At 48.2% G+C, this 17,937-nt stretch overlaps 1 protein-coding gene across 2 annotated transcripts; it reads left to right on the forward strand.

Moving 5' to 3' along the window:
* The first annotated feature begins 15,216 nt into the window (after positions 1-15,216).
* Positions 15,217-17,937, forward strand: SP9 (Sp9 transcription factor). Of its 2 annotated transcripts, none has more exons than XM_063341522.1 (2): positions 15,217-15,306; positions 16,117-17,937. In XM_063341522.1, the coding sequence occupies exons 1-2, from the start codon at positions 15,286-15,288 to the stop codon at positions 17,473-17,475; spliced, it is 1,380 nt and encodes a 459-aa protein (XP_063197592.1). In that variant the 5' UTR covers positions 15,217-15,285; the 3' UTR covers positions 17,476-17,937. The 2 variants fall into 2 exon arrangements, with proteins under 2 accessions (XP_063197592.1, XP_063197593.1); XM_063341523.1 differs by lacking the exon at positions 15,217-15,306 and adding an exon at positions 15,398-15,437.

Here is a 17,937-nt window from a genome sequence, read left to right on the forward strand (position 1 = left end):
ACGCGTCCAAAGTGACATGGATACAAACAGCTCGACTTGAACTTGCCTAGAGCCGGCTCTGTAAACGGCACGCTGTAAGAAGGATCCGGTTGTGAAGCCTCGTCAGTTAAGTCAACAATCCGTCAGGTGAAAACCCGGTGCTCTGGTATCTCAGAGACCAGCCTTCTTGGGAAGAAGAAATTATAACAACGTCGAGGGTGGCTCAGGCTTTGATTCCTCTTCCTGTGCCTGACAAAGAGCCCGCTAGAAAAAGCATTTTGTCAGCAACTTCAGTACTGCAGTTTTATATTCCTGTAATTCCAGGAGACCACGAGAGTTAAGCATTTTCAAAATACTTCGTATCTTAAGGCTTTAAGGTCTTCCTCCCCTTTCCCTTTCTTCCCTTTCTAACATTATTGACTGGAGAAATACCCGCCCAGTTAATTTTGAGCTGCGGTAGGTACGTGCATCTCCGGGCTGGGAACGCACCCAGGGGAAGCACCTGAACATAAAAATCTCCTGATTTAATTAAATAAATTAATTATATAATTATGTATATATATAAAAAATATACATTATACAATTACATAATTACACACTTATATTATAGATGTAAAAACGATAAATAAACAATTAAATAATTAAATTAAATAAAAATAAAAATTAAAAAATAATTTTAAAAAGATACTCTTTCTTGAGGATACTCGCTAAAATGTGTTTGTGATTAAGAAGCTCAAGAGACTCTCTTTTGTGTAGCTGAGATTAAAGACGGCAATCTAAAGTCTCAAAGCTGTGAATCACAAAAATTTGTCACATTCCTGCTTATAAAAATGTGCTGTTAAAATCTTTGTTCCATTATCCCTATGATGGGGCGAAGAAAGAAGTTCTGTAATTGATTCTGAAGTTAGATTCCAGTCATCAGATAATAATTTGGTTAGGTATCAATACATTTGATTATAAGGCTTTTATCTATTATTTGCATTTTGTTTTCCCAACATCTAGCTTCAACTCTTCTGAAGGAAATTAACTGGAGACTATTTTTAATTTTGATACCAACAACTGCAAAATAATCCTTGAGATTTAGTAATACCAGCCCAGGAATGATTACAGTGAAACAATTTGCAAATGTGGGCTAGGTATAATTAGTCTGGCTTGCCAAATGAGCTCTTTTTTTTGCATTTTTAACAGCCGTGGCTCTGTTGATCTGAAGATGGAATCCCTTTAGTGTCAATGTCCATTTTAGCTAGTGGTGCGCTGCTGAGAGCACATTCATCGTGTAAGCGCTACCCATTTTCTTAGATCTCCCACCACTAGATAGAGAACCGTGGTTGGACGGATTTTCTTCAAACCGGTAGATGAAACGTGATGCTGCCCACGAATGCAGGTCATGAGTCTTTCCCCTTGTGCATATCTCTGCGGCTACCTACTACTTCCAGCCATTATAAATGGGAAAAAACCTGTTGAAATCACTAAGAATTCCAGGTACGCCTCATCTTCTGCCAGTGCTACGTCTGGACAGTTGCCGCATTGCACTGGCATGTTAAATGGAAACTTGCAAATTCACAGTGTTAATGTACTCACAGCAAATAACTAATTACGTTGCATTTTGCTTCCATCATAGGAAAAAATGGGATTTTTTTAAAAATCAATGCTTTGGGCTTTTTTTTTTTTCCCCTTTGTCTTGTCCCAAAATAGAAATTAAAGTAACGAGTTTTTTCTGTTTTGAAATTTAAAAGGTGTATGTGCAAATGTGGTATAGTATAGAACACCAGAGTTGGATAGGTCTTTTCTCCTTTTCATTTAATAAAATAAATACTTGCATGCAAACATCAGATCTCATCCTAGAGCTAATATATACAGCTAATATATAATTACTATGAGATTAGATGTGATCCTAATCTAGTAGTAATTAGGGTATAAATGAGGTGGGATTTTTAAACGAACCCTTCAGTGTAGGCCAGTTCAGTCCTTTCATTGGAGACACTCTAAGTACTTTAGTATTTTACTTCCTTAAACACGGTAAAAATCCTTTCGGGAGAGTAAAGCTTCTTTTATCAGTAAAGTTCCAACTGAGAAGATTTCAATTTGAGCAGATCGTGAAACTACATGGGAATTTAACGACATTCAAAGGTTCTGAGGCCCTATGACTGATTTCAGTGGGAGCTTTGCTCTTCGAGATGGTTATACACAACTGGTTTCCTTGAGTTTACTTAGGATTGTTCATATATTGCTGTATTAAGAAATTTGGCCAATATCCCCAGACCGTTCTCTGCTGGGAAGTCAATGTTAACCAAACCCAGGGTTCTGCAGACTCACACACGATGTGGACATTTGAAGAACAAAGCGATGGTAACCAGAAGTCCCCATACTGCTGAAAGAGCATCCTTTCCAACCACAAAGTTAGACGAAAAGTTTTGGCGTGAGTAGAGACAAGAGTTTAATGTATTCCTAAAGAATAGTTTAATCGGCTCTGTGTAGCTATTTCCCTCCTGCTCAGATACTGGTATGCCCCCACTCCTGCTCTCCTAACCATGTGGAACGCATACTCTTCTGCCACATGTTAGATTTCATACTTTGTATTATTTAAATACCACGGTACTGTGTGTTATTAATCAAAATCTAAATATTTTGGAGCTGTTTGTTAAACAATTTTCTAGCATCAAAACCTTACAAAATCACAATCTGAGACACTCAGCTGCCTTGAAGCTCTCTTCAGAGAACACTTCAAAGAGGGAGCCTTTTGTAGAGGTCACTTAACTACATTCAACCCCACAAATGCAACGAAACATTTTTTGTTTTAAAAGTTAGCAAGGCAAAACGTTATGTAATTGTTTTAAATTGTTGGATTATTTAAAAAGTCACGTTAAAACAGTTAAGTTCCATGATGAGACTTGTCTTATAACTTTTGACATGCATTAGCTATAAAGCACGCTGATTATTAATTTCAGAAATAGTTTTGGGTACCTACACTGAATTAAACTGTCACAGCCGATGTAATTATTAAGCGAAATTACAGACCACGCTCAGAAGTTCAACTAGTGCCCACTTCCAAAGTCCCCTTGGCTGTTACGAGTCCCACAGCAACCTCCAAAGACTGGCCACGCGGGAGCAGGGCATGAAAGCTCTTTTTGTTTAAAGCTTGTCTTCTCAATCCCGGTTGCAGCAGAGTGCTGTGAACGCGGGAGATTTTAACTGTTAAGAAATTAAATACATCTCATTAGCATTTTTCACATGCACATACGACCGATACGGAGGGTGAAAAAAGGAGCGTGTAGCGCTTGTCACTTGATTTCCGAACGGTGGATTTGTTGCCTGTATAAAACGATCTCAGACCCAGGGACCTCGCGGCAGCAAAGAAAATCCAGTGGACGGTCGCGTGGATGAACACCCTTAACATTCTCAATCAAATTGCAGGCACCTGTGGTACCACTTTCACCTTTTTATATCAAGGGATGTGTGATCAAGGAGCGTGAGATCGAGCCCAGCACAGCTCTGCTGCTAAACCAAAAAGCGATGCTCCAGCAGACGGCCCAATGCAGAACCTGCTGCATTCTTAAAAGTGGAAGGAGCGTTCTTAAAAGTGGAAATACATCAATGTGTGCACATTTTTGAAATGTGGGGGAAATTAACTTACTTACAAAAATATTTTCAGCTACGCGTCAGAAAAAAAAAAAAAAATCGGAACTACGCAGGAACAAATGGCTATCTATTCCGAACTTTAAAGAAAGAGCGAGAGGATTCGTGAGGCTGTTTTCCAGGTTCACCGAAATGATTGTAGTTCACAAACTAAACAGAAGATTCGCTCTTAAGGCAAATAGTCTCACTGGAGCCTTATGACCAGATAACCATGTACCAGTGTCATTTACACATGTGCAAATCTGGACTATCCTCTCTGGAATTAATTTAAACTGAAGGCAGATTGAAGGAAAAGAGTATGGAAACTGAAGCACGTTGTCTAGCAACACATTTTACTGTTAAAGATTTAAAAATATTCCTTTTAGTTTGTACAACGTAAACACAGGCACACCTGCACACGTACGATGTACTCACTTGCACACCTCCCCTGGAAAAGCAGCACGCCAGTATGGGCTGGGGAGCCGCCGGTCATTCCCATCCAGCTAATCGACATAGAAATAAAATACATAAAATAAAATATCTCCTCTGAGAAATTTTGGATAGCAACATTGAAGTAATTCACGGAGCCTTTTCTTATTCTGTGCTAAGCGCTTAAAAAAAAAAATCAAACAACTTACACTAAAACATGGTTCTAGCTGATTATAAAATTATAAGAAACTGACTATAAAATAAGCCTGGCAAAACTAAATAATTTTGTCCCTGTTTTCAGAAACAAGATGGTATTAGCAGACAAATTATTAAACATAACCATCTGGACGCATTTGCCACTGTCAAGTGTGTGGAGGGCCTGGAAAAATGATTATTTCTTAGTCACACAAATTACTTGAATCCAAAATAAAATTGCCAGTGTCTCTGGGGCAGCATCAATGTTTAAAGGGGATTCCTTTTCCACTTTTCCCAGTTGTTTTTATAGCAACTCTTGTTTGATTGTGATAAACCACTCTCATTTACAGCATTTACCTTAAGAATTTATCAAAATACGTACTACAGAATAAGGGAAAAAAAATACTGGCCTCCTAAAGGATTTTTACCTCCTTTCTTCTTCCTTCTCCTTTTTTGGTGCTGTTGTTGTTACATCCAGGTCTCTAAGGTCTGTCTCTTGGTATTTGGTGCGCTCTCCCTATGTTAAAGGAGAATCTTTATGGTTCGGTCTGATCTAGTTTTTCGAGAGTGGGACAAATCCTGCTGGCAGGTATCAAGCGCCTTGTCTCCTGGCAAATGAGCGGTTCCGAACCCCATCTTTACTGGTATTTGCTCTTTGGGGATGGAAAAAAAAAACCACCACAACATGTTTTATAAAGCTCAAGTTGGCCTTATCAAACAAAACATCCCCTAGATTTGCGAGTGACTCGTGACAGCAGGAGACATCAGCACTGGCCTCCCCAGTAGAAGTCGCTGCAGCTAATGGAAGCTATGATGGATGAATTCTGGCAAGAATTTTTTTATATTTTTTTTCCCCAAACCGCTAAAAAAAAATTAAAAGAAAAAATATGTTATGTTGTTATGGTAACAGCTATTTGGAAAATACCGTAACAAAAGGTAATCCATGCTGCTAGTTTGACTATTTGATTTTCTTTTTAAGCAGTTTATTTACGAAGATCCCCTCCTTCTTCCTTACGCAGCCACAAGTGCGAGGGTGCGTACTCAGGTAAGACACCATCTACGAATAGGTGCGGTTTGTAGAATTTCAGCCTTGGAGCTGCAGAACTCCAGATACCGCAGGTTTTTATACATCACTGGAACGTCCAGCGTTGGATGTGTGAAGTCCCTCCCTCACATGGCAAGAAACCCACGTTTTGTAGCATTTCCAGCCTGCACTTTTGGCACAAAGCAGCGTTCCTGCACTCCTCTTGCTTCACGGGATGTGGCTGGTGCCTGTGTGGCACCACATCTACTCCCTGGAAAAGCGCGGTGTCACATCTCCACACTCTGGGAATCAGCACCTTCCCGACCGCTGGGAAAACGGGGTCCCAAAACAGTCTCAGGCAATAAAGCGGAACGCAGCAACGCACCTTTCCAAAGCCTGCCGTTGTATTTCACACTTCACAATGTCTCAGAAAATTTTCTCTGGATGAGCACAAGTTTCTCCATGCACTACCTTCAACATCTCACTGTGAATAGGAGCGCGTGGCCCTCACGCGGGTGAAGCTTCTGCTGAAGTTAGTGCATAACAGCTTGGGTAACGTACTGATGTACGTACAGTGCTAATACGGAAGAGCCACAGGCCACCTCTTCCCCTTAAACCTGTGCTTTCAGCCATCACGTTTACAAAAAAACCACAAATTTTTGTAGTAATGAACAAAGCCAGGAGCTTTGCTAAATTTCCTCCAAACTGCATAATGGAGGATCCAGTTACACCGTGTAAGCACCGCGCAGGAACTGTGAACATCCTTTTTCTTAATACAGAGATGAGATTTTAGAAATGTAAAACTCGCGTTTTGTTTGGCTGCTTTTGTTCCCTCTGCGTTTACAGAATCCCACTTTAACGAGAGTAACTAACGGGGTTTATGTAACAGGATTACGAACGGGGGGACGGGGCAATACAGACGTTGGCTTCTAGTTGTTTTGCTGTAACTGAGAACTCTGTGGTCACGTTGTTTTCTAAATAGACAAATGTTTGTTAGTGTCAACACTGAAAATTAGTCATGTTCGTGTGCAATAAAAGCCACAGGAAATATTAGACAGCAAAAATCCACAGCAGCTTGTTTTACATCATTTTTCAAAAGAGAAAGTGAGCCCTCTCTTCTCTGCGAGCGCCCAAATTCAGCGACAATGTGCTACATAGGTCCTGCCGACGCTCACGGGTATATACAGGACGGCATTTGGAAACTGAAAGCAAATGGTGGCATTCTCTAAACCCACCCAAAAACCCCTCGAGCACTTCAGACATTCCCGTCAAAGTGATCCTTTAATGTGGGACCTGCTTACCACATTTCGTTTTGCATCAGAAAATGCTGTATAGGTTGTTTACGCTTGGAAAAGCCAGTGGAGAGAGATTTCTGTAAGTGTTCTGAAAGACAGATTGCACCGTTACTGTAGCAAGGACAATTATGGACAGACACAGGTAATAGCTGTTTAGAAAATGTTAGGAGCGTTACTGCGGATAATAGACGTTCTTTTCTCAGCGTTGCCCTTGCCTGAGTTTCATTTTCCATCGGTGTTGTCCGCCTAGATTTCTTAAGGCTGCCGTAGTCTTCTCATTTACATTAAGGTAACAAAAAGTTGGCTGCCGGCTTGTTGGCTCGTCCCAGCCGGAGTTCATCCGTACAAAGGTCTGAAACTGTGAGGGAATACCTAAAATGTCAGACATGTCCAGTATCTGGTGCTGCCGCAAATTATCACCTCTTCCAGGTCAGAAAGGGCAAAATGATTTCCAGCTCTATTTTCCTAAAAGCCATTTTCATTTAAGCTGTCCTTTACAAATGGTAAATTTAATGAGAACTTCAGGAATAATTCAAACTAAAATTAAGAAAAAACCTTGATATATACGTATTCAATTCAAATGTATTTCAGTAAGCAACAGCCCGGCCACTATTGAAATAGTTCTCCAGTGCTATTGAAATAATAGGTACGTTCGCAAAAGGAAACCCGCTTTCTTTTAAAGTGACTGTATGCATTATTTCAGCTTCTTCTGATAATGGAGCATTTAATACCGAGGCCAAGATGCAATCAATCTTTCTATGTTGGAAGAAGGTGTTATATTGTACCTGTGCACGTACATTCACTTAGCGCCTTCAATCCGCCGGGCAGCCCGAAGTCGAGCAGGGCTGCTGCTTCCTCGCCCTCCACTGTTTGCCTCTTGCCCGCTTGGGGGGTCACGGGGGGGAGCAAAGGAGGTGAGAGCGGGACCGGGGGAAAAGGAAGAGGTCTGTCTCTAAAGAGACACTGAATTAGACTGGAGTGAACAGCTGACGTGCTCTGTAATTACACACACATTGAACTCCTTACAGTTGACTTAAGTTACTTCGAACTGCGTTGGTGTGGCCCTCCGTATTGATTAAAAGCAGCATCTATTTACCTTAACAATAAACGTGGAGATTAGTAAAAGTTCACTTGATCACAATAAGACGACCGATAATTAAAGGGCAATGGAACCCAGATGGAATGTAAGTGCCTGAAGCAGCATGTTAGGAAGCACAGGCTGCTTTTGTCCCAGACAGTATACATGTGTAGGTTAAGGCTTGCAGGAAACCCTTCAAGCGGACAGTTTTTGTAGAGAAACTTGAAGTAGAGGAAGCCCAGAACCTGTCCTGAGAAGGCTGGCTCGGCAATTCTCCTGGGCAGAATGATATTTGTCATTCTGGAAAAGGAAAAAAGACTTTAAAGGACAATGTGACTAAATGGACAATCTCTACAAAACCTTTGAAAGAGGCCTCCACATCTTTTATTCTTCTTTCACGTCTGCTCTGTAAGAAAGAACAAGTTTAAGGTAAGCGGGACACACTGCTGGTTCTATGGGTTAAGCTCTTGATGATGTAGGCTCTATAAGAAAGGGAAGAACCGCATTTAGTATGTGACAGACTCAATAGAAATGCTCCTTCTCTCATTATGGGATCTCCTATAGGGAAGGGGGAGGACAGCTCTTACTCCTATTGCATCTATCGTTCCGTTTACATGGTAGACATTGCGTTTTACTAATCCTTTTGTATCAAGAAAACAAGCAGCTGATAACTAGAGAAGTAAGTGAATAGTCTCAATCCCATACAGACAACTTGGAAAATCAGATTCTGAAGTGCCTGTGTCCGCGCTTTGTAACAAAAGCGTCGTATCTCTTGATAGGACTTGACACCCATCCCTTGTTTCTTTTCTTTGTACTAGTATCGATGCACTTAATGCTTACCTCTGCGCAGAAAACGACGTGATAAAACAGTGACTTTTGACAAGCATTGCAGCGATTTCTGGAGACCAGAATGTAGAAAACAGTAGACCAGACTGTTACTGAAACACAAATGAAAACTGGGATCTTAAATTAATAACATTCTCCCTCGTGTGATATCTCAAATTTTCAGCTGAACTAAGAGTTAAGACTTTTGGGGTTTTTTTTTTCTAACGAACACTGTCACCAGTTACGCTGCTCCCATCAAGGTCCCATTTTAAAGAACGGCTTACTTCACAAGTGTGGGGGTTTTTTCTCCATAGGTTAAATCCAGAACATGGCAGAACTGTTTAACACCAAGCCAAAGATTCGTTCAGTCACTTCGTAGCTATAAAGACGACAGTAATTTTGCAGAGCTAAGTAGCAAGTTGGATAAGGTTAGCAAAAAGGTAAGGAAAATGCGAGAAACAGAGGCTGCCCATTGAATGAATGGCAAAGCATGGTCCTCGTCCTTCCCATCTGAATCTCTGTACCCCTGACAAATTGCTGACAAGCGGGAAGTCACCAGCCTCTCCCAGCCCCTCACGTTGGGGCTGCCAGGAGCTGGGAGGAACTCCCCAGGCATGAGAGGTTCCCTGGGTCTTCTGAAAGGCGACAAATACAAACAGACCCAAGGCCTACAGGGCAGCTGCTCTGCCTTCGATGTCACCTGATATTTTGTCATTTCTTCGTCATGGAATGGTTAGAGCAATTATCCACGGTGAAGAAAGCTGCGCGTACCCGCTTCCTCCATCACCTGGCGCGTCCCAGCCCGCTCCCTGCTCCGTAGCTGCCTTGGAACTTCCAGGGCTCTGTGGTTCTGTGTCCCCGATGTCATTAAAAGGCTACAAAAAGCTACCCAAACACTTTGTTAAACACACGTGTAAGCCACTGCTTTCCTCCTCGCTTTGTATATGCACAGCAGATTAGGGGGTTGTTTAGGAAGCAGTCAGGAATCTCTTTGTTTCCTTCTTTCAGGTACAAGGTGAATTAATCCGTTTGGAAACCAGCAAATCCACCTCTCCCCTCCTCCCCCCATATGCCTGAATTCTTCCAGCCTACATCTCTTGACAATAAAGACAGATAAAGCTCGGATACCCTTCCAGCCGAAGGAATCGAGCCTGTTTCTTTGCATGTAAGTTTTCTAAATAAATCGCTTTTGTTGTTTAAAGCGGTGATGAATGGAGACGCAGGGCCAGGTTGGTGGCTGGAACAGCACAATGGATGTAAGAAGGTTTTTTTCTTTGCCATATAAATCATTCACATTGTTTAAGGTACATTGATCAATCTAATGGCTTGTAATAGGCTCCTAATTGCCACTAGGAAAGTACTGCAAGCTTGCATTTGAACGTGAAATGGTTCATGATCTGAGCTGAAATTCACCTTAAGCCTGAGCTCCAGTAATTACAGAACACAGAAAGAGCACAATGAGCGGTTCCCCCTCTTTCCTCAGCCTAATCCCAGGACAGGGGGAGGGGGGAGAGGGGAACATACGAATGGAGTTGGGGGGGGATGTTGTCCAGCGTATTTTCCTCTTCCAAACCAGCAATTCATTAACGGGCGAAACCTGCAGGAGGATTTATTGGTCATTGTGGACCGAAGAGAACTTTGTAACGTCAATCATCCTGCCTATTACGCTCCCACATATCTCTATCTGCAGATAGACAGCCCGCTTCATCACATCCAACATTCTGAGTCATCCCTGCCTAAAAATGCCACGGAGAAAGCTGGGACGGCGTCAGGAGCGGGATACGAGGAGAAACGCGGGGACGGGACTCTCCTGCCGTGAGGATGCTCTGGGGAGGCACCCTCCTGCTCTCCCCCCACCCCCACCCCGCCCCGGTGCTGCTGCTTCCCCGGGCACCCCCCCGGGCATCCCCCGGCCGCGGCCGCGGCGCTGGGGAGCCGGGCGGGCAGAGGGACCTGCCGGGTGGCACCGCTGCCGGAGGACCGGCGAGCCAACGCTTGTGGCCACTGCTCCCCTGCTTAAAAGGCAGGGCTAATTACCAAGTCATCGGAGCTTCTTTAATAGACTCCTGCGAAAAGGCGGTTTTACGCTCTATAAACGCGGGTCCAAGCGTTCGCTAATTAAACTCCTTCTATTTAGAAACACCTTCATTTTAAGAGAGCTCGATGAGCGCCAGCACTGGCTGAATTTCAAACCTGCTGCAGCCTGGGCTTGTCGCCTCTAACCTGTACATCCTAAACCGCGCCGGGAAGCGTGCGAACCAAGAGGGAAAACCCTCCTGCAATGCTCCTCAGACAATGTTCCTCAGACTCCCCTACCAAGGCAGAAAACAAATCTATGATGCTGTTGAATAATCTTCCAATAATTGTAGTAATTAAAATCATCATACAGTCTGCAGTCACCTTCCTTCCTTTGACACTAGTCTTCCCTTGAATTGAACGTGGCTTCGGCTGAGACAAACAGAACAAGGGGGGTTTAAAATACACGGTCCAAATAAATTTAGCGGAAGTGAATTAGTTCCACAGACAGGTTTTTGACGGCGCTCAGTCGACGAGAGGATTTCTAGAGCTACCGCGCGGATTTCTTTTAAACGCGGGGTAATATGGGTCGCCCCGTAACTCCTAAATAGTGTCACCTTAAAGAGCGAGGGACAGAGGGAAGCCCAGTCCGATGCTGCACCTCGGGGTTCTGTGCGCAGGGGCAGGAGGAGGGGAGTGTGTGCATTCTGTAACAAACATCGTATGAAAGCTCCAGCAGAAATTGATGGAGGGTGCCATAATTTTCATTTAATTTCCATGATCTGTTTGATGCCAGTGCTCATTCCCTTTTTTATTAACTATAAAAGATTTCCTTCTGATCAAAAGCTGCACTTCATCCTTACCCACAAATGAAAAAGTCTACAGCAGAAAGAATTCAGTGGACTCAACAGGCTCCAAGGTCTGTATTTTAACGCGAGCTCTATACGTCCTTCCCCCTTTTAATATCTACTCTTGAGCAGAATAGTGGGGAAGCCTTTTCTTAACTGAAGTTATTAATTTATCACCGGGTCCCCCTCTGCGTTGCTCTGATAATCAATGGTGGTTTCTAGATCACGTAAATGAAAAGTGTAATTGAGAGGGGGGGAGGCGGGGGGAGTTCGCACGGAAGTCCTGCAGCTAAAAAAAAAAAAAAAAAAATAAAAAAAAAAAAATCTGGCAGGACGCAATTATTTATCTCGGCGATGAGCAGTTTGTCTGTTTCCTGCCCACGTCCCTTCTGTTTGGCAGAAAATGAGGCTGCTTCTCTTGAACTTGGAAAGGGTTTGCCCCTTCTCCCACCCGCAATATCCGTGTGTAAAACTCCGTGCTCCTCCTAGGATTCAGGGGATATCGTACAGCAGCCTTACATTTAACTGCTGTTAAATCGATTTATTTGGAAAATATTTGGCAGCTCTTTCCCGGAGCTCTGTTTGAACAGAAGAGCCATTTCATCTGACGCTCTTGAATATGAACCCAGGAGCCTCCCAATCAGCTTTAATGAACGAATTGTTTCCCAGCTTTACCTCCTAAAGACAGCAACTTTAGTAGTTGCACAGATCAAAAGACACGCGTAAAGGGAAGATGGGAAACAATATTGTTCAAAGGAAGTGAACTGTTGCATTTAATTAGGCTATTCTTCTTTATTAGTATTCATATTGAGATTTTTTTTTTTTAAGATTTATGTTGATTTAACCGTAATGTATTTATGATGTAAATATATTCCGAGATGAAAACGTCACGGATCAATTGTAAAGGACCCGGATACATAATTTTAAAAAATCAGTTTCAGTTTATATGAGGTTCTCACCCCACTTTCGCTTCTTAGTCAGATTTGTTTATGCAGAATCGACATTTAATAGTGCTAATTGCACTCCAGTTAAATTGCCCTGATTGCAGAAAGGGAAGCAATTTTCGTGCTCTCTGTCTGGGTTTGGAAGAAATTGTTTTATATTCACCTCTTTATAAAGAAGTGGAGATAAGGCACCGAGCCTTTGCACAAATTGCACTTATGGGCTGACTGGCAGCATTCAGGCGCTATAATAGAGCATTATTTGGCCGTTTTGAATAATGTAAAGCATTTGCTGAAAGCTATTCTCCTGAAAATTGCTTTAACTTTTAAAAGGGTGATGATTCACTCCAAACCAGGCCTTTGTTACATTGTCATTATCCCCCCAAATGTTTTAACAGTCAGCTCAACACTTTAGCATAACACATTGATCTTTGTTTAAAAACTCGATTTGGGGAGTATGAAAAAATCTGTCAGGAAACGCTTGACCCCCTAAAGATTTGAGCAGCCTTCCCCCCCTTTTCGCCGCCATTCGCTCAGCTTTTCCAAACGCCTGCCTGGTGCCTGCGGATTTTCCTTACTTTTCCGGCTACAAAGCCGGGGATGGGGGAAGGAGAGAGGGAGATGCGGGGCCGGCAGAGCCATCCGCCCGCCTGCAGGCACCACAAAACCCCACTTCGCTGCCGGAGCCCAGGCGGGCGGCGGATGCCTTTACTCGCTGCCGTAAGAGGCAACATTTTCTAAACGTCACGCTCTGCCTTCCAGCCTGATTTTATTTATGACTTTCCCCCAAGGAGAAGGGAAAGACCCTCTCCCCCCCCACCCCCACCATCCCCCCCTCCCCGGGGTTGGCCAGAAGCGCCTGGCTGCCACTTGACGACCACCTCGGCGGGCTCCTGGGAAGGAGCGGGTTCCCCCCCGGAGGAAGGAAGGAAGGAGGGAAAGGAAGGAAGGAAGGAAGGAAGGAAGGAGGGAAAGGAAGGAGTCACCTGTTGGGCGATTGCTCCCGGGTGCCCCTGTCGGACTCCTCGCCTCGCCCGCGGGGGGTTTGTGTCGCTTCCCCCCCGCCCCCTCCACCGCCACCGCCTTTCCATCGCCTCCACCCGTCGAAAGCTACAGCCCCCCCGCCGGGTAAAGCCGCCTCTTATGGTCTGCTCCGGGCAGCCCTTTCGGAGGAGAAAAGGGTTCGCTCCCCGGACCCCTGCGCTGGCGGCGAGTCAATGTGGAAAGAATTAAGCGGGGAACAGTATTTCCTCCTACTGCCCTGACTCCTCGCTTTAATATGCGGCGACCGAAACAAAAAAAAAAAAAAAAAAGAAAAAAAAAAAAAGAAGATAGGCGAGCGCCCTTTGAAAATAGCCTTAGACATTTAAATAAAAGATAATCTCCAGAGACATCCTTCCCTAGCGAGGCAGGTGTCCTGCGGATTGCACAGGGCGATGTGCAACACAACGCAACGCCCGCCTTATTTAAGCACGAAAAAAAAAAAAAAAAGAAATAATAATAAAAATATCAAAAAGAGAAAAGCGAAATCCTCTCAAATTCGCGGTTTCTCCATCTTGCTCCTTAGCGATGCCTATTTTGCATCTGCTAGGAGGTTTTACACTGGATGGCTGAGGCGGCACCGAGGAGAAGGAAACATTGGCTCAAAGGCAGAGCAGGCACCCGGCGTGGCTTGAACGCACCCGTGTTTCTGGTTGAGAACTGTCCCCAGCCGCGCTGGGGGAAAAACAGGAGCTGGGGGAAAAGCTCCTGTTCCCAGCCTCCCAGAGACGACGGCCGCGCTGGAAAGTTGCACGCCTATTGATCTTCCGCCGGCAAGTTCTAGCCAATTACTTAAGAAGCCTCCAATAATCACAAATCAAAGGGACTGGCTTGCAAAGACATCGAGGAGCCGAGGTCTGGACTTACATTTCGCGCACGCAGAGAGCAGGTAAAGTCTCTGTCGCTCACTTGGGCGAGTGGAGTGCACAGTGCAGAGGCCACGGGCAAGTGCTGGGGAGGCTTATTCCAGCAGCGCCCGAGCACTGCCAGGAGGGAGCCTTCTGCCATGAGCAGCACCGTTTCCACGGGGTTTTATGAGGCTTGAAAAACGTGCTTGCAGGCTGCGAATTTGACTTTCAAAGTATTTTTTTTTTTTGCCGGGGATTACTCCGTAAAATAAAATCCTCTCTCTTAAGCGACAGGATGTCGTACGCCCCTCGTCCCCCCTCCCGCCCCGGTACCAGAGCGAAGGGGTTGCCCGTCGGGTTCCTGCTTTTGGAATTTTTTTTGGCGCTTTATATAACTAAAAAAAACCCTCGGTTCCTTTTGCAAAGAAAGTAAGAAACACGTTGTGCCCGGAATCGCTTCTAGTATTTAGCAAAACAAAACAAAACAAAACACAGCAAAAACCTAACGTTTTTCCATAAAACGTCATTAGGTGCCGTGAGGTTATCCGTACCCAACACGGCCAGCTGCCCGACGGCCTGGGAAGGGAGGGAAGGGCCTGTGGGACGAAGCGAAGGCAGGTAGGGTTCACGGGAGGCGAGGACCGCAGGTGGCCCAGAGGCCAGCGGGGTCTGCGGCGGCGGGCGGGGCACGACACCGACCCCCGCGCCCGACTCCCGCCCTCGGCAGCTCTGGCGGTGCCCGGGGTGGGCAGTGACACCCCCGGTGGGGACTCACACGCTCGTTAACCGCGGCGCCGACGCCGCGGTGAGTTTTCTTCTGTATATGTGTGTGTGTCCGTGTCGTCGTCGCCCCCCCCGCGCGCGCGCCCGGCTGGCGGGCTGGCACGCGCCCCCGCCGCCGGCAACCTCCGCGCGAGCGGCCCTGTGATTGGCTGGCGGCCCGTTCCGTCCCGCGCCGCCCGCGCCCTCATTGGCCCGCCGCCGCCGCCAGCGGTACTTCAAAGCGGGCGCTGCCCGCACTTAGGCAGAGTTTAGCCCCGCCGAGCCGGAGTGTCCTCGGTGCCGCCGGGCAGCGCGGGGCCCACGCCGAGACCCGGTGTGTGTGTCCCCCCCCTCCCCCTTCCCCCCACCGACCAGCCCAGGGACGTGCTATGGCTACGTCGATCCTCGGGGTAAGTCGGCACCGTGCGATTCCCGCCGGCGGCGGCGGCTTCGCTGCCCTCTGGGGAAAAAAAATTAAACCGTTGCTGTCGCCGCGTCGAGGTTGCCCCTCCCGCACACCGCGCTGGCCCGCGGGACGGAGGTAACGCCGGCCCGCCTCGGGGGATTGCGCTGCGGGTGCCCGTCGGGTCGTTCGCAAAGAGTTGAGTCTGAAAACTCGCCCGGCCGGAGAGAAGTCGGGCCGCTTGCGCTCTTTTCTCTTTTTTGAACTTATTTTTTTCGTAACTCGAGGTGCTACGGTAAATTTCCCCAGATTTTTGCTCTATTACTCTGCCAGCGGCGCCTGTCGGGAGGCTCCGCACCCCGCTCGCCTTCCTGCCATCTCCTTTTGCCGTCGCTCCGGTACGGTAGCTCCAGGAGACGCCGCGTTTCGTTCCCAGGGGATTTTTATTTTCTCTTCTTTTCTTTCTTTTTTTTCCTTTTCTTCTTTTTTTTTTTTTTTTTTTTGGTTTAACGCCGGTAGGCTGGAGCAGCGCGGCGCTGCGCGGAGGCGTCCCGAGCCGTCCTGTCGGAACACGCGTGTCCCTCGTTCCCGCCGGGATCCGGTTCCGATGTAAATCCCCCGGGCGCCGGGAACGGTCCTCGGCGGAAAACGAGTTGTGCCGAGCGGGGCAGGGCTGGAACCTTCCCCCAAAATAAGAGGGGGGGAAAACTTTTCCGCGGTGCCGCTCGTCGCGCCGCGGTTCCACTCGCGTCCCCGCGGGAGCCCGGCGAGGCGAGAGGGGTGAGAGGCTGACGGGCCGGCTTTGTCTCTCCCGCAGGAAGAGCCGAGATTTGGAACGACTCCCCTGGCCATGCTGGCCGCCACCTGCAACAAGATCGGCAACACCAGCCCCCTCACCACCCTGCCCGAATCCAGCGCCTTCGCCAAAGGGGGCTTCCACCCCTGGAAACGCTCCACCTCCAGCTGCAATCTGGGCTCCAGCCTCTCGGGCTTCACGGTGGCCACGAGCAGGGGCTCCAGCGGACTGGCCAGCGGCACGGGCACGGCCAACAGCGCCTTCTGCCTGGCCTCCACCTCGCCCACCTCCTCGGCCTTCAGCAGCGACTACGGCGGGCTCTTCTCCAACTCGGCGGCGGCGGCGGCGGGCGTGTCCCCGCAGGAGCCCGGCGGGCAGTCGGCCTTCATCTCCAAAGTGCACAGCTCGGCGGCCGAGAGCCTCTACCCGCGGGTGGGCATGGCGCACCCCTACGAGTCCTGGTACAAGTCCGGCTTCCACTCCACGCTCTCGGCGGGCGAGGTGGCCAACGGGGCGGCCTCCTCCTGGTGGGACGTGCACACCAACCCGGGCTCCTGGCTGGAGGTGCAGAACCCGGCGGGGGGGCTGCAGAGCTCGCTGCACTCGGGCGCCCCCCAGGCCTCGCTCCACTCCCAGCTGGGCACCTACAACCCCGACTTCAGCTCCCTCACCCACTCCGCCTTCAGCTCCACCGGCCTGGGCTCCACGGCCGCCTCCCACCTGCTCTCCACCAGCCAGCACCTCCTCACCCAGGAGGGCTTCAAGCCCGTCCTGCCCTCCTACACGGACTCCAGCGCGGCGGTGGCGGCGGCCAGCGCCATGATCTCGGGCGCCGCCGCCGCCGCCGCCGGGGGGGGCTCGGCCCGCTCCGCCCGCCGCTACTCGGGCCGGGCCACCTGCGACTGCCCCAACTGCCAGGAGGCCGAGCGGCTGGGGCCGGCGGGGGCCAGCCTGCGGCGCAAGGGGCTGCACAGCTGCCACATCCCCGGCTGCGGCAAGGTGTACGGCAAGACCTCGCACCTGAAGGCGCACCTGCGCTGGCACACGGGCGAGCGGCCCTTCGTCTGCAACTGGCTCTTCTGCGGGAAGCGCTTCACCCGCTCCGACGAGCTGCAGCGGCACCTGCGGACTCACACGGGCGAGAAGCGCTTCGCCTGCCCCGTCTGCAACAAGCGCTTCATGCGCAGCGACCACCTGAGCAAACACATCAAAACGCACAACGGGGGCGGCGGGGGCAAAAAGGGCAGCGACAGCGACACGGACGCCAGCAACCTGGAGACGCCGCGCTCCGAGTCCCCCGACCTCATCCTGCACGAAGGGGTGGGCGCCGCCGCCCGCGGACCGGGCAAGGAACCTACCGCTGGGCCCGGAGACTCCTAGGGGCAGCCCCGGCAGCCGCCCGGTCCCGTCCCGTCCCCCCGCCCCGCCGGTGAGCCCCGGCAGCCGCCCGGACCCTGCCCCGCACCGGCCGGAGGGACGCGGGCCGCCCCGTCGCGGAGGGCGGCCGGGCCGGCGGGTGGCAGGGCCGGAGGGGCGCGACCGCCCCGTCCCGTCCGGTCAGTAGGTACCGAGTGACACTTTGCTTCCGTTTCCTTTTTTTCCCTCTTCTCGTTCTGTTGGAAGGAAAGCATCCTAAGAGAGGCGTAAGGTGAGAAATCCCAACTGCAAGTCCGAGGCGGTTCCTCTGTATCTCATAAACATCTGTATAAATAGGGTTCAAAAAAAAAAAAAAATCCGAGAGGAAAAAAAAAAAGAAAACCAGATCGTGTTCGCTTATTTTTCTTGTAAATGTTGATCTGATAGGGGGTTTGGGGATTTCTTTTTAATTTTTTTTTAATTGGT

The sequence above is a fragment of the Chroicocephalus ridibundus genome, chromosome 7, assembly GCF_963924245.1.
Source record: "Chroicocephalus ridibundus chromosome 7, bChrRid1.1, whole genome shotgun sequence".
Lineage (NCBI taxonomy): Eukaryota > Metazoa > Chordata > Aves > Charadriiformes > Laridae > Chroicocephalus > Chroicocephalus ridibundus.

What these genes read in the sequence shown, in the direction of transcription:
- SP9 (XM_063341522.1), top strand. Translation starts at nt 15,286, where the DNA reads ATGGCTACGTCGATCCTCGGG. An exon ending in TGGCTACGTCGATCCTCGGG is followed by an intron (nt 15,307 to 16,116) that starts GTAAGTCGGCAC and finishes TCTCTCCCGCAG; the next exon opens with GAAGAGCCGAGATTTGGAAC.